This window comes from Dermacentor albipictus, chromosome 6 (genome assembly GCF_038994185.2).
Source record: "Dermacentor albipictus isolate Rhodes 1998 colony chromosome 6, USDA_Dalb.pri_finalv2, whole genome shotgun sequence".
Classification (NCBI taxonomy): Eukaryota; Metazoa; Arthropoda; class Arachnida; order Ixodida; family Ixodidae; genus Dermacentor; species Dermacentor albipictus.
This window is the reverse complement of record NC_091826.1, coordinates 122531044-122547232: the sequence shown is the minus strand read 5'-3', so window position 1 is coordinate 122547232 and position 16189 is coordinate 122531044. Positions and strand designations below refer to the sequence as shown.

The 16189-nt window shown below is 45.4% G+C and overlaps 1 protein-coding gene across 3 annotated transcripts; it reads left to right on the top strand.

The window, feature by feature from the left end:
• Positions 1-5232: 5232 nt before the first annotated feature.
• Positions 5233-13694, top strand: LOC139061355 (Krueppel-like factor 10). Of its 3 annotated transcripts, none has more exons than XM_070541309.1 (3): positions 5233-5768; positions 7366-7608; positions 12557-13694. In XM_070541309.1, exons 2-3 carry the CDS (start codon positions 7366-7368, stop codon positions 13202-13204), a joined length of 891 nt encoding a protein of 296 aa, XP_070397410.1. In that variant the 5' UTR covers positions 5233-5768; the 3' UTR covers positions 13205-13694. The 3 variants fall into 3 exon arrangements, with proteins under 3 accessions (XP_070397410.1, XP_070397409.1, XP_070397411.1); XM_070541308.1 differs by having other exon boundaries at positions 5237-5426; XM_070541310.1 differs by lacking the exon at positions 5233-5768 and adding an exon at positions 5781-5901.
• Positions 13695-16189: the final 2495 nt, after the last annotated feature.

Sequence of the window (16189 nt, the reverse complement as noted above, 5' to 3'; positions counted from 1 at the left end):
CGAATTGCGTAACGCTGTGCGGCCGCCAGTCCCATGCAACCGCGTAGAGCGCAGGACTCTGCGATTCTAGGCGTACTGCGCTCACCGCGAAAGGTTAGAAAAACACTCACATAAGCACAGCAGAGAAGTGGCTACGTGATCCGGTTCGACCGATAACTGTACAAGCGTCATTCAAAGCAAGTAATTGTTCTCCACTTCCGGCAGCGTTTTCTCTACTTCCTTTTAAAATAAAAAGATGTTGATCCATAAATATTCTCATAAACAACGCTTAACTTTTTTATTATTCACTTTTGCTTGCAGTTTGTTTGTTGCCTTGGCTCTCTCCCTTAGTATATCGCTTAATTTCTCAACTCCTTGCGATTTGTGTTTCCAGTTGCCAATTTTGCACGAAAAGTGCTATACAGTTAGGGAAAAACGGACGAGGTAACAGGCGACAGTCATCTTGCTTATGGGTTTAAGGGTTATTGCATGGTTTCATGATGTACGCTCTTTCACATTATTTTATTTCCCACCTTATCTAACCCATATCACGTGTATATGGTTCCGGGCATCTGCCAGCGTCGCGGCGAGCCGTAAGTAACTCAAGGAAATAATGAAGCACAGGGAAAACTTAAACGCAATTGGCGTTTTGTCCGGCCGCAACTCGTTCCATGAGAGTACAGACCAGCTGAGTAACAGCCGCATCCCTCTCCTGGTCCCAGGATCAGCCTAAACAAAGAAGGTTGAACTAACAAAAGCAACAGCTATGCGCGTGGCGGTTGAATAGATGGTGACAACTGAACGCATCTCGAGTTAATCGCGCGGGTGCAGAATCTATGAGAAACCTGTCCTTCACATTACAAGAGGTGCCGATAACTACCGCCGTCTAAAAGGAGTGAAAAAGGCAGCATGAACAGCTGCCATGAACAGCTGTCGATGAACAACTGTCAAGTCTCAACATTGATCTGGTGGCGCCTTAGGAATGTGTGTGGAGTGGTGGCGTGGGTGGGGAGGGGGGGGGGGGGGTATGTCACTTGGCACGTACCCCCTCTGGGTACGTGCCCGATATATATATATATATATATAAGTAGGAAATCAATTTCATTTCTTGTTTCACCGTTAGGCTTTTCCATGTCCACTTTCTGTTGCTACGCTTCCTGAAAAAGGTGTTCATTATTCTTAGCTTATTCCTTTCTGCGAATTCTACCAGCATCTCTCCTTTAGCGTTCCTAGAATCGACGCCGTAGTTGCGAATTGCTTGTTCACCAGCTTGCTTTTTCTCCACTGTTTCATTGAAGTCGCCCATACAGTATACTGAGTTTGCACTTTTCTCATCGCTCACTTGACACCTTGTCTCACCTTTTCTTACCTGAAAGACCTGTAACAGGTCTGTCAGGTGCTCCGCAGCTGCTGGGGAGTGAGGGTCATGGGTTAATTGTAGGAATCATGAGGGAGGGAGTGGCCCAATACTGCACCAGGGAGGCCAATTCCTGTTCTCCTGAGGCAGTGTCTTTGTAGAAGCTTAGTGGGCCTTCCTAATTTGGTTGTACCTGGATTAGTATAAGTCCCACTCGCTCTCGGCATCTTTTGCCGGTGCCAGGCGTCACTGCAAGCCTGCTGATGCACTTCGTTAATTTTTATGCCGCTCGGTGACTGCGCGTGCATTGCGGCCGCAGTGTCAGCTTTCATTCTGCTAAGTTATTGTGCGGATTCCTTTGGAGAACAAATATTTTTTTCTCGTTCTTCAAGCAGTGTGGATCCCTCGTGTGTACTTTTCCGCATATTGTTTTTCATCAGTAGGTCTTGCGGAACGCAGACGAAAAAAAAATAATAATAACATGTAAACTTCCTGCTTGCCGGTTCAAACAAATAAAACATATCGACTCCATGCGGCGCCCTGGACTCAGATTTACGGGAAGTATGCTTATCAAAAAAAAAAAAATACTGCAGTGCAATATTCCATTCATGTGTCCGTCTTCCTCGCGTAACAGAACGCGGAGTAACTGGCACGGGTTCTTTTATTGCGGTCGGCACTTTGACGCCAAAAACAGTTTTCGGCAGTTATTATATATGCTAATCTTTGGCCCGTAAGCCATGTGAAATTTTTTTGCGGAGTCCATGCTTAACAACAACAACAAAACTCGCTGCCCTTCCACTCTGTGAAGAAAGATGACCATTGAAGCTGTGTATGTGGGCCCCTTAATGGCGAACTGCCCCTCCGCTGCGGGTCGACCCGATATTGTACTATCCTCGGGATCGGCCCACGCAGGGGGAGCGCTTAACGCCTGCGTCACCTCCGCCGCCGGTCGGCCTGGCATTGCACTATCTTCGGGATTTTTTTTTCTACACGCGGACGCCATAGTGGAGAAAGTAGCGCTTAACAGCTTCTCTGTTAAGTGGATATGACGTTGCGCTGCTAAACTCGAGCTCACGGGTCCAAGCCAGGTCGCAGAATTCGATGGGAACGAAATGGAAAAACACTCGTGTGTATAAGCATATTCATAAGCATATATTCTGTTTAGGTGCGCGTTAACGAACCCCTGGTGATGAGAAGTGAACAGGGTGTCTCATAAGCTTATCGCCAGACGTAAAACGCTAGAGTTTGTTTAATTAAAAACAAAAAGGTAGCTGCGTCCTTCGGCTTTTTTTTGTCTTTTTTTTTGTAGGGGTGTAAACGAAAGAAATTATTCTCGAGTCTAATTTCTAAAAGAACATGTTACGCTTATCTTATATTTCATACCTAAATGTAATGCCGTTCCCGACTGTACTTCCGCTCAACTAAGCAGCTTCTGTGTTATTATAAACGGCTATATTCAGTTATCCGGTGCACTATCATAAGGTCAATAATGAAGCAACTAAAGGAACGGTATGCCTCACGTACACGTAGAGATATTTCTAGGTCTGCACTATTCGTTGAAGATGTAAGTATGGTATCGCATTGCGCACCCAGTTTTAATGGGTTGCAGTCTTGCAGACATGGTGAGACTGTAAGAGACATATCAAGCTTGCAGATTTACAGGCTGTCCCAAAGCGGGGCATTTATATTGAATAACAGCTAGGAACTGGTTCAGCAGAACCGATTAGCACTCGAGCGTTGATTCTCCCAGGAGGTGGTGCGCCTCTGCGCAACAGCCACCACTTTCCAGCAGCACAATCATTCGGAATGAGAGTCCTCACTTGCATCGGTCCCTCAACTTCGACATTTCAAAAGTGCTGTTATTCGTTACATCAGAACGCAAGCGGTTATCCTATAATTTTTAATAGTTAATTCTGAAGTCGAATACGATCTGAATAGCAAATAACATTCGCTTAGACTATATGTGTGTGCTTCATTTCGCCTGTTGGCACGTTGAAGGAGATCGCCAGACAAACCATGGAGATTACTTTGGTAAAGACTTCCCGATCTCCCCGATTCAGTGTGAGTACGTAGGCAATACATTGTCCCTAACACTGTTGTTCATATGAACGTCCAATAATTGTCTTGATTTCTTTACTCGGAAAGTCGGTTGGTTCACCGGGGGCTCGTGCAGCTCTTAGGAGAAACACGCTCATTCCAGTCGGGAGTTTTCATTTTTTTCAATCAGTGCATTTAGAATATTTGATCATTTCTCTCTTGCCCATATGTCATGGATATATATGCCTGCGTACCCTTAGATTTACCTGGAAGTGCATTGGTCATCTGCATCTCTTCACGCCACGCAGTTAACAAACCTTGTTTATTTCATTGTAATATTGTTTTCTTTGATCATTGACCCTGATCAATATTCCACCAACAAGACGCGCGCGTCAAATGACGCGATGTCAAAAACAGCTTCTTTCGTAGCTTCATGTTGCAGATAGGCGGCCCCTGTCGCAAGAATTACGTGTTACATTTAGAAAACAATGTTAAAAACGGCAGTTCACCTGGCGAAAACTACGATTGATACCGGCCGACAAGAGTCGCGGGCGCACCAATGCAAGCAAAACCACAAAAAATTTACTGCACAGACTTTCTGCGAGAAAACTGGGCGTCGCTAAGGCGTCGCCAGCGTCCGCGCAGCGAACGTGCGCTCGCTAAGAGACGATGCACTTGACAATGAGACCGAAATTGAAGACGTCATGTTGTAGAGCCGATGCCTCAAATATGCATACGCAGTAAAAAGGTGTCAGTATAAATTTTCAGTGGAAATAAAGCACTATTATAAGAGCTTACGCGCGCAATCTCTCTCATGGCCCGCAGCGAATTGCGCTGAAGATGCCGCGAAGCGCATCTCCGCCCCAATCCAGTTCGCTCGCAGCGCCCTCGCAAAATTTTTCCACACGCAGCGCCACAGCGCCGTTGGGCCCGCTCCACCATAGTCTGGCATACTCTAGAGTGTTGTTGGACCAGCCACCACGCGACAACAGACGCCCCGAGGTCGTGGTGACGACATCGAGGGGTGCGCCGTTCACGTGACTTGCATGACGTCAGTGTAGCGCTGCCGTAAGTTTGTGGCGTCGTATGAGTAAACACGCCTTGTCTGGTACGCAATCGTGGGCGTTTCGCGGAAAGTTTCCTTCGTTCTTGTTTGGCTGCGCACAATGCTGGCTACCAAAACAAAAATGGAAGATAGGCGAGAACACGAAAACACATTGAACGCACGTTTTTGGGAGCTATTGGCCGCGTTATTCGTTTCACAAAGACGTCGTTAAGCGCAATGGCTAGCTTTATTACTGAAAACGATTTTATTTCGCAATGCAAACACGCAATAATACTTCAAATTCGTGCAAATTTTTACAACCTTTCGCATACTTGTTGAATGCGTGCTTTTGGACAACACGAATGGGTCGTGGACTGTAGTGCAATATACTTGCCGTTTCGCAGGACGATGCCACCGTATTCACGATTGTTTCAGATTCCTTCAGCAGCATAGGGTGTATGAATACTGCAGAGCAAATGCTACAGTGAGAACATCCTGAGAACATCGCATCGCATTCCTAACACGATGAGGGGCCAGAACGGGGAGATTTTTCCACGCGTTCACGTCGGGCTGCCCAAAAGCGCGCCCCCAGCAACAGCGGAGAGACCAAGCGCCGCTGTTTTGCGCTGTTTATTCCAAGGAGCCTCCCCTCCGGTCGGTCAGCCGGGGAGCACGCAGTTCAGCAGCCGCCGCGCACGTGCTCAAATACACCCCAGACACGCCGCGATCACGTGCACGGCGGCCTACCATTGGACGGCTCCGCCGAGCCCTCGGCGGTCGATTGGTCGGCACAGGGCGCGGCCCCCCAAGCTCGACCTTACAAAAGGGCTTCTCGACGCGCCGGCCGCTTTTTCCCGCTGCGGTACCCCCTGCGTTCGAGACGTTCCGAGACGGAATAGTGCGTTGCGTTGGCCGAGAACAATTTTTTGTACTATTGTGGTGACTGGGCAGAAGCTTTCCATGACACGTTTCGTGCAAACGCCTCCTCCGCACGAAGAAGAAGACTCTGTAAGTACAGACTGCAACCCACGGCGACTGCCAGCCGTCCCGTCATTTTTTGGGGCTGTTTTATCTGTCCTGCGCACATCCGAACTTGTGCTCTCTTGTGTTCCTCCGGTGGCTTAAGCTTTTTCTTTTTTTTTACACTTTTGCGGGTCTTTTCTTTGGAAAAGGGAAATACTTGCGCGCGCGCTGACTGGTGCAAATAAAAAGCCGCCCCCTAGCTGGGGCGCGCCAATCTCGTGAAACACTGGCTCTCGGCGTGTCTTCCATCCCCTCTGGCGTATATATTATCCGTTTTTGCTGTCCCGTGTCCGTCTTGTCCCCAGTCTTATTCGGACCTCCCGAAAGGTAAGAGGCCACAAGGCGCCCATCATCGTCTCAGCCACCGACCGAGCCAGTCAGCTGATGATCAGACACTCCCGGAAATGCCACTGCAGGAACCACTTCCGCGTTGCACGTCGCCCGCATATATAACCCGGTGGTGTGCGCATTATGTGTGTTATTTCGTTCTCACAGTGTGCTTTGTTAGCTGCTCGCCTCGTTTGGGCCGCCAGAATGATAAGTGAAGCCAAGAGCGCCCTCCCTCGTTCCTGTGTGATAAGAGCGCAACTCTCCGTGTTTGCTTTTCAGCGGGAGCGGCCATGCTGCGCCGGAGCAGACGACGTGTGCCTCGAGCGATAGCTCGCAAAGTGCAGATAGGGGCCGAGATAAGCTGTCCGCGCAAAGCGGCGGAGTTTTAGGCAATTCTGCTAGCACTACGTGCACGAGATCCTCCTAGCGGAGTACGCACACACCGTGCACCAGAAACATTGTTCAGGAATTACGTGCTGCCAGCGTTTCGAGCTTGTTTGAGAGTTGTTTTGGTTGTAGTTAAGGCTTCCACAGTCTCTGCCAGGCGTAATATAGAGAAACTCAAAAGTGTGTAAGTTTAAAAAAATTCATACTAAGTAATGAAAGTTGGCAGCGATTTCTAGCCTTCCAGGTCTCGATGTACGTTCGAATCGAAAGATAGATTCGTTGTGTCAATTTGGGGCTGCCGAAGTGCAGTACATGCTATTTGTGAAAAGTGCCATTATCTTGAAATCTCTGTGGAGAGACTCAGTTCCTGGATACTATAAACAGTACATCAGCCTTGTTCTCTGCACTTATGGCTGACTCAATTGAGATACCATCAATTTCAAACAGTTCTTGTCGGGAATAGTTATTGTTGACAACTTGTGTATTAAGTGGCAAAGCAAGACCTCTTGTGTGTGTAGACTACAGTGTATTGCCACTTTTGAAGACATCAATGATTTAAGTATCTAACAAGAAGGCTGACAGTGTTCCATGCTATCTGTGCTTTATGCTAGTTGCTCATAACCGGAAGCATTACACCATTAATGTACGTTATATTGCACCATAAATCCTTCAAAACAGTTCTTGGCTGGCTTTCAGAGGTTGGGGACCTACATTTGATCACTTCAAGACCTTCAGAGTAGGCAAGCTGTGTTTCTGCAGTATTTCTAGATTGGTTGGCATTGTTGGGATCAAGTATACTTCCCATTAAACTCTCTGCTGCACAATATGTCTTTAAGAAACTCTTGGCCTAATCTGGATAAGTTGTTGTTGGTCAATGTGACTATATCAAGGTTGCAAGCCAGGACCAACCAACATTTGGACACAAGTGCTTGACTGAAATACCCGTGTTGACACCATTCTTTGTTCTCTGATGTGTGTCGTTAATGCATAAATCTTGTGGTCGCAACTCTCAAAACACAAAGTTCTGCGAGTGACTCCTTTGCTTTGGCATTGGGCAGGCTTTCTTATTAAAGACAATGCCACAAATAAAAGGCAAAAGCTAGGTGGGAGTGTTCGTGGTGGGGAGGCAGTGTGTATGTGTAGGGGGCGCGGGCATTCCAGGTACGACATGGTGCTCAGAGAGTGAGCGACCATGGGTGTCTTTCAGATGGACAGCACAGCAGACGGCAGCAGCGGCGGCAACGTCGTTGCGCACCTGGCACGCGCCGACTATATCGCAGTGGAGACACTGCTCTCCATGAGGAGTCGAAGCAAGGAGGCTTCCGGGATGCCTCCTCCTCCGCCACCAGCTAGCGACCTCACGCCGCCAAACTCCGAAGACGAGCAGGAAGAGACGACCACACCCATTCATCGCCAGCAAACCATGCCCGGCTCATCGGAGCTGGCCAGGGTACGCCACACACAACCCCTCCTCTTCATCAGATGCACCATTCTGCTGCTGCGGCACGACGGGAGGCAGAGCAGCAAACGCCATATCACAAATGCACTCATCCGTCACAAAAGACACCTGCTAGAGTACTTTGCCTCACTAGTTCTGTGCATTCCCACTGAAGCTGCAATTGTAGTGAATCTGACACGAGCTGTGTATAGGCAGGCCCCATGCATGTAAACAAAGGATCACAGTGTAGGCAAAAAAGAGCAGACAGCTACATTTACTTTTCTTCACTGCTGTGAACAATGCTTTTTGCTAAGTAACCTTTGAAAATTGTTCTTCATCTCTTAATCACCTTTGGAGATCGGTCGTGTCTAATTTTTTTTTCTTTTGCATTTGCGGAATGTGATGACAGCTCTGCTGTGTGTGATGCCAGACACTGCAGTTTGTTCATTGTGTGTCAAATGTAGGAGCTGCTCTGTCTACATAATGGCATATTTTAAAGGACTACAGCCAACAATAAGGAGTTCTTGCATTGCAGAACTTCCCTGCACATTTCCTATCTCCTGCTAATGCATGCAAAGTGGCAACAGAACTTTAATAGTGAACCCTAGTTTTGCATAGTGATCTGTTGTTTAGACATAACTTCGAGTTTCACATTTGCATATATGCATGCATCTGTCAAATGATTTCGTTACTGTCTTTCTAATAAGAGCAAGCTTCTTAAGACAACAGTTGCCTTTTGCAAGCTGTGGGAGTTCGTTGCCTTAGCTAGAATGCATTGGCAATATGTATTTGTTTTTCATGTGCTTGTGGGCAGCACAGAACTGATGAGGCACAGTACAATGTGGTCGCAAGGTCTTTCTCGGATAAAGAAACTTGTAGCGCTTAATTATTGCAAAAGCAATAATGTGATTACAGTAAAATTGGCTTCTAAATTTTCATTCTGATCATGCCATATCACCCAATTACTTTTTTTTTTCTTCTGGTGCTTCAGTTTGCTGTGACGTAAAAGAGCGAGTGCAGCTTGTGTAGCAGTTATGCAACAGGTGGCCTTGCGTTACATTGCAGTGGCAGGGGACATGATGGGCCAGCTGATAAGAGTGTACAGCTTACTGATAAGAGTGTCAGTGAGGAAGCCTGATATAAACGTTTTTTTCAGCAAATCATCTGGTGCTTTTGCACTGTAACCTGTACAGCGTTAATGTAATGGATGTCTTCCTTTTGCTAAATTCTATTTATGCGCCACTCATGACTGGCCAATCTTAATGTAGCTGGAGCTTCGCCTGGACTATTGATGAAGTCTGAAAAGGACTGGAAGTGATGCATTATGCAGAAGTTCAGTTGCATGGTAGGTTTTGTTTGACCATGCTTGGATGCTGCACTTGCCTGTTTCATTGATCAAATATTTTATAGGGCAAACATGTCATCAGTAGCAATGCCTATATTTTTTTCTTTGCGAAAGATGTGCTGGCATGTGTGGGAGTATAACTGCTGCACTAGGACAGGTGGCACATCCTTTCTTTCACTGCAGAAAGCCTACATATTTTTTTTTCAAATCATCATACGTAACTGAAATTAGATTTATTCTGCATGATACAAAGTCCTGCATCTTAGGCGGGTTGGTAATCAAGATCTACTGAGAAATTTTAGTACAAATGAGAGATTTTGTTGAGGGAGAGAGTGAGAAAAAGGATTCACTCACCATCTAGTGCCGTAGGGAGCTCTGCGACAGCCCAGATATGAGAGCTACCTGTACCAGGACCGTTCCTAGATGCAATATAACTTACATACTGTGTCGATGCACTAGGCCACCTGCAAGGCCTAGAAATGGTTGGTGCACTTTTGGCCAGTGCAGACCACATCCGAGACTGGTAGCTCCCCCATGTGGCTCACTGCGCACAGGTGGCCGTTGCTATAGTGACAACCATGTATCTATTCCCAAAGCTTTTGATGCTTACTCTTTATTTTATATGCCTTATCACTTGCACCAATACAGAAATCTGTGCTTCACAGAACTGCGCCAATACACAAAATCTGTTATAGCCAGAAACGAGTCTTTATGGTGGCAAGTCAAATGGGAATGAAAGCTTCTGTTACTGTATGAATTCCTTGCAGGAATTCATGAGCTACAACTTTTTTTTCTGAGAAAAATACTGTGTGACCACTTCATGTTATTAGCACACAAGGCTGCTCAGGTCATCACACCCAAGACATTGCTTCCACCTAACCAAAAAAGAAAAGAAAAAAGCAATATGCACTGACAAAGCTGCTTTAAAATTGAAGTAGTTAATCTCCTAGCAAAAGAATAAGACAACTGACATTGGTGCTGTAGGTGTAAGTTAGGTCCAGGCACTGCCAATGCGTTCACTTTTTATTAAGCAAGCTCTCGAATGCTAACATACTCAACACACATGAAACTGTGCAACATAATTTACTGCCTATTTTTATGTCCCCCCTTTCATGTGTGAAGTTGTGAACCTTATGAGGGCTGTAATTCAACAGCATGTATTTTCTGTCGCATCTGGGAGGTTGGAATGACACTGCACACCTTGCATACAGCAGCTGATTCATATTTTAACAATGTGATATATGTGTATCAGACGAAACATAAAGCTTGTAGCTATTCTGCGCAACTTCAGCTGCATTGCACTGCAGTAGCAGCATGCAAAGCCATCGCTGCTGTTTTGCAGGTGGCCATCATGGAAGAACTATCCATAAGCAGTTGACGGTTTGAGTACCGAACCACATGCAAACACAACATGAATCGTTCGTCTAAATTTTATAGCACATGTTTAAAGAACTAGTAATTTTTTCACTTGTAGCCTAATTTTTTCAAAGGCACTTCACTTATGTGCAGCCAAAAACAGAACCTTTTCTTTCAATTGATAGAACACACTAGCCATGAAGCACTTGAGGCCACATCTTGCCAGCTGTGCTACAGCATATATGACTACCCTGCTCCCCTATCAGCATGATGCCCTATTGCAGCTTACTGAAGGGAAATGTGGAGAGCTGGCATACGGCCAGACTGATACAGATTACATTGATTTTTCTACAATTTGGCATGACTTCAAAGCACACTGCAACTTCTGTATTAGTATTTGTATTGCAATGCTTTATTTAAAGCAGTAGCTAGTTCTCCCTTATCATATAATCTGTAGCATTTATGTCTCTGCACTTTCAGAGTGTGTGTTGCTAAGTCTAGATGACACTTGTATAACAATGCTATGCGGAATGGATTGGTAATTTTTGTATTTGAATTGTTTATTTATTTTTAATTTTATTTCTAATCATTGCTGTACTACAAGTCTGCCATAACAGAATGGGTTAATATAAGAAACAAGACGTTGGTGAAGGTCGAAAGGATGAAGCTTGCACAAATTCATGTAACTATGCATCATTCTCATGCTAGATGAAGCAGTTTACTAGTAGCCAAATTTTCTTCTAGTATTGCGAGTACAAAACATTGTGCTATATACTAAGTACAGTTCTTGTTCAGCACATTTGGTTATAGTTTAATAATGGGCAAAAATAGATAATGCTTATTATAGAGTAAGTCCAGTATTCCAGGCATGGCTACAGACGCTCAACAAATAGCCTCCCTAAAAAATTTGCCAATGTGTTGGGGCCAACTGGTCCTCAGAAGTGGATGTAGTGCTGGGAAGAAGCGCCTTCCTTGTATTGCCAGCCCACCGTCTACAGGCTGTGCTCCTTGTTACTGGTATCATATGGAGGCCATTGCATACACTGGGTTCACATATGCTACTGATTTTACTTGTCAGGTTGCCTGAATTTCACACACCCACCTCCTTCCCAGAGTCTGCAAGCAATATGTGGACATCCAACTTATGGATGTCAACTATATGTACAGACATTGGGGCAAAAACTTCTAGGTTAACAAAGGTGTTTGAGAAGTCAAGGACTGTGCAACAAGCGATGAAATTAAAAATGTTAGGCATATTGTTAAGAGACTGGAAGACAGCAGTGTTGATTAAAGAAAAAAAGGGTTGTCAATATTTAGTTGTCTTCGCGAGAAAAAAAAAATGGAACTGGGCAGGACATGCACTGCATAGGGTAGATAACCGGTTGTCTGAGTTGCAGGATGGATGTCGAGGGAAGGGAAGCACACTAGAGGATGGCACAGAATTGAAAGGTGTGATGCATCAAAATATTTGCTTGCATAAGATGGTGTCAGCTGAGAGAGGCCTTCATCCTGAAGTGGACATAAAAATAGGTGAATGGTGATGGTGTGGACATCTTAAAAGGAGTGCCATGGTCATGGCCCTTTTCAAAGTTGTATGTTGACGTTTGAGTTGCAGCACAGTGCTGTGTTTGAGTTGCACTCTGTGCTGGGATTGTCATACTGCACTGCAGTTGAAGATGCGCACATGGTCACTACTAAAGCTAATCTCATTTGGAGGCTTTTTGTAGAATTTTGCCATGTTTGGAAACTGCTGGCAAAATGAAACTGATCAGTGGTAATGGGTACTGCTAGGGCCACAATCGTGCTGCTGGGATAGCGAGCCACTGCTGTCTTGAATATGTGCAATGAGCTGGTGAAATAATATAGGTGTTGCTCCTGTGCCACTAAGTCGTCACGTGAAAACGGGTTGTCTACAATATGTTGCATAACCCATCAGTACTAAAGAATTACTTTTACCATTGAAAGAGCCGGTAGTTCGTACATCTCATTATTTGATATCGCATAGTTGTGAATATCTCTAGCATAAAAATGGCCACAGACATGAAAAAAAAAAACATTGTGCTTTACTCAACATACAAGACAAGCTTTCTGGCAGCAGTGCACAAAATTTTTGCTCTGTCACCAACCTCGCACTACTACACTCTGTTTCTCGCGTGACTTTCATCCGTTGCAGCTCATCCTTCTAGTGTGTGCTTGTAGTTTGCGTTGCTGTGCGCTGAGAGTGCAGTCTGCCACTTTTTTCTCCTCCCCTACCAACAGCTCCTTCTGTCAGACAACCCAGTCACTTCGACAACAGCGACAAGCACTCAGCGAACCTGCACTCCTGTTTCGGTGATCGTCCGTGCTCCACCTCGTGCCAGCCCACCACCACCAGTCATCGCACCGCCTGCCACCATACGTCAAGAGCCGGCAAGGCCTGTGGTAGCCATCGCCCCCAAGCCTCCCACCACGACTCTTCTCCCCGTGATGCACACCACTGCTGACGAAGCGATCATGCAAACTGCACTCGTTCCTGTCGGGGCCGTGCAACTTCTCGTTGCCCGCCCCGTGCAAGCCGCGTTGCTTGTCAATGCTGCCCCGGCTCCAGTGCCCGAAGAGCGCAGGCGCTCTTATGTGTGCAGCTATGCTGGCTGTGGCAAGACTTATTTCAAGAGCTCCCACCTGAAGGCGCACGTCCGCACGCACACAGGCGAGCGGCCATTTGGGTGTCAGTGGGCGGGCTGTGGGCGGCGATTCTCACGTTCTGACGAGCTGTCACGACATCGCCGAACGCACACGGGCGAGAAGCGCTTCTGCTGTCAGCTGTGTGATCGGCGCTTTATGCGCAGCGATCACTTGGCCAAGCATGTCAAGCGTCATGGCAGCAGCAGGCGCGTGGCATTGTGGCCACCAGTACGATCGGTTTGAGATGGATGATGGCGATTGCACCTCCTGTTCCCACCACACTGTGGGATTCTTCACAAAAACTAATGTGCCAGTTTTGAGCCAGGACAGCCAGACTGTGCTTGTGAGTTGCCTGGCTTGTGATGAGTGATGCCAGAGCACCACACGCAAGTTGCCAATGAAGGCAGTTGCACAAGAGAGAAGCAGACCTCAGGACCATCTCCAGACGGAACCTGGAGTATGAACACACAGTGTGCCAAAAATGCGCAAAATTCTGGCACAAACTTTGAGGAACCTCAAAATGAGGCATGAGAAGGTGATGAAGTGTTTCCAGCTTAAGGAAGCAAGCTTTTAATACTGATGTGCTCCTGCTGCTTTAAGCCCAGGTGGCTGAGGCAGCACTGTTCATTGTGTATATATACTTGTACAAAGACATTTTGACAAGATATATATAGATATATAATTTATAAATAAATGCCAAAGGGTGCTGGTCTCCCTTTGTGTTCCATTGCAAGCACAACACTATTCCTTCAATATGGGCTGAAGGTAAGCCATGCCACATAGCAGCGAGGCTGACAAGTTCATCAATCTTCATCAGTTGGTGTAGAGTCATTGTACATTACTTAGTTTAAAAACACGAATGAGTAAGTTGGTGGTTGTGATCTGTTTCAGCTCTTTTCACAGGCATTTATTAGCTATTGTTTTAAAACTGCCTCTCGGAATATGCTTTTGCAACTACATAGTGGGGAAATATTGCTTGAAGTTTTAGAGCTGCGACTGCATGTGTGCTTGGTACATTGGTCATTGTACACAAGAAACAACACTGATGGTGAAAGACGTTCCTGCTGAGTGCTGTTTTTTTGCAGGCTGTGGCTACAGAATGCATCTGTTAAACATATGCCATTGCTTACGCATAGTATGCACACCTCTGTAGAGGCTGTCAACAGTGGACTTTGAAAGTGATAGAAATATAAATTGCTTGAGAAAGTAAAATAGTTTGGAAGTTCAATTCAATCTCTTTGAATCAAATTAGAACAATGAAATTGCAGCAACATTATCGAGAGCAGTGAAAACAGACAGCAGAGTGAAGGAATGTTCTGAAGCGCTGTAAATCAAAAGTAAACTTTTGTTTACAGATGGTGTAGTACTGTGCAGTAGAGAGAGCTATAATTTATTTTTGGTGACACAGTTTGTGCTGGCAGATGTCTGAACAATCAGTGCAACAATCCTTGATGAGTTAATTCACTAACACTTCACTTCAAGAAATGTGCTAAAATTAATTCGAAGGCTAGTCTGTGCTCAAAGCTTGTGCCAGCTTTCAGGTTAGCTAGCTTTCAGGTATCCAAAGACCAGCACCAGTTTAGAGACAGTGTGCAAATGTGTGGTGCTAAATGCACTTTAAATGATTTCCTCTGAAAGTCTTTCACACTGGGCCAAAATTGAATTTCGGCATAAGCATCATTGAAACGGGGTGGCAATGCAAGGGTTCCGAATAAGTGGAGATATGTCACGAGCGCTGCTGGGCTTGAGTTTGTGCAATTGCAATGTGTTATTCAGTAACTAATTAAGAGGCCAACTGTAGAGAGCTCTTGTTAATCAGTGGCACTATTTCTCATATGCACAGGCAGGTTATTCTGTTGCAAAAAACTCTCCCTCTGTTGAAGTGTTTAAGGAATTAATCTCCACTGAAGTGTGATAAGTGTCGCAGGAACCACATTTTGCTGAAGAGCCTCTGTAATTCTCCTTTCATTGCCATTCGTACAAACCTAAATGAGACTCAAGAAGTCAAAATTCAACTTGCACGTTTTCAAAGACAATGAAAGTAGGTAAAGTGGACAGTACTAAAGAACTGGACATGCAAGAGCAATAAAGAGCACTGCTTTTCAGTTTGTCTTTTCATTTCTACACTTTTAAGATGCTTCTCCTTATGCTTTATAAACAAAAATCGAGTACCTAAGTAGTTCTCCTTGTCATTCCTTGCATGTACGAACCGTTACCAGTGCCCCCAGCGATTATGATGCCTGTAACTATTAGCTACCTCATATTCATACAATGTATTAAAGACGCATTTCTTTTTAGGTATTTGCACTTGCCCAGTGAGAAAACGTGCTGCTAGTGAATAAGACCATCTGGAGCACACACAGCTGGAGGCATTATATCAACATGGCCTTTGTGCTATGACCTGCACCTGCTTCTCGTGACTCACAACTTGGAGGTGTAGGCCAGGTGTGTCAGCTGTGAACTGGAAGGAGGTCCCATTCTTTGTAAATGTCAAGCTATTTATATTCTAAAACGGCTCATGCTCGGTCTAGGGGATGGGAAGAATTGAGTCTAGCTCAATATAGTAGAATACGTAAAATACAATAGAAACAACAAAATGAGAGCTGGGTGAGTATATATAAATTGAAATGAAGGAGTAAATCTGAACATAAACACGCAACTAAAATTGTTAAAAAAGTCAACCCATTCAGGTTAGAAGTTAGGTTAACCCATAAGAGTCCCAAATGGCATACGTGTCCAAAGAGAGTATACGTCGCCATAGGCGCCGACTACGGGGGGGGGTCTCCGGGGCCCGAGCCCCCTCCGGAGTTTACCGGGGGGAGGGGGGAAGCTGAGCACCCCCCTACACACATACACACCTAAAGTGCCATTACCAGAGCTTTGTCACGCACATCATTTGAGGTTTCTTTTGACTTTCCTCGACATTTTCACTTGAAATTTTACTGAGACTAATAACTTTCTGCATCATTGTTGGCGCGGACGCGCCCGGCATTTAATTCATTGTTTCGCTTTATTTCTTCAAATCCTGACAATAGGAGGACATGCGCATTAGAAGCACTAGCAGCGGCTGCCTAATCCGCATTTTCTCGCTTCAACACTGTTTTAAATTTCCACTGCAAACAGCATGCACACAGGCTACCTATTTAAATATACACACAGGACAAAGTTTATTACATTTTTTTAAAGGGATGGAGGTAGCCCATTAAAAATTCTTTTTAAAGGTATGGA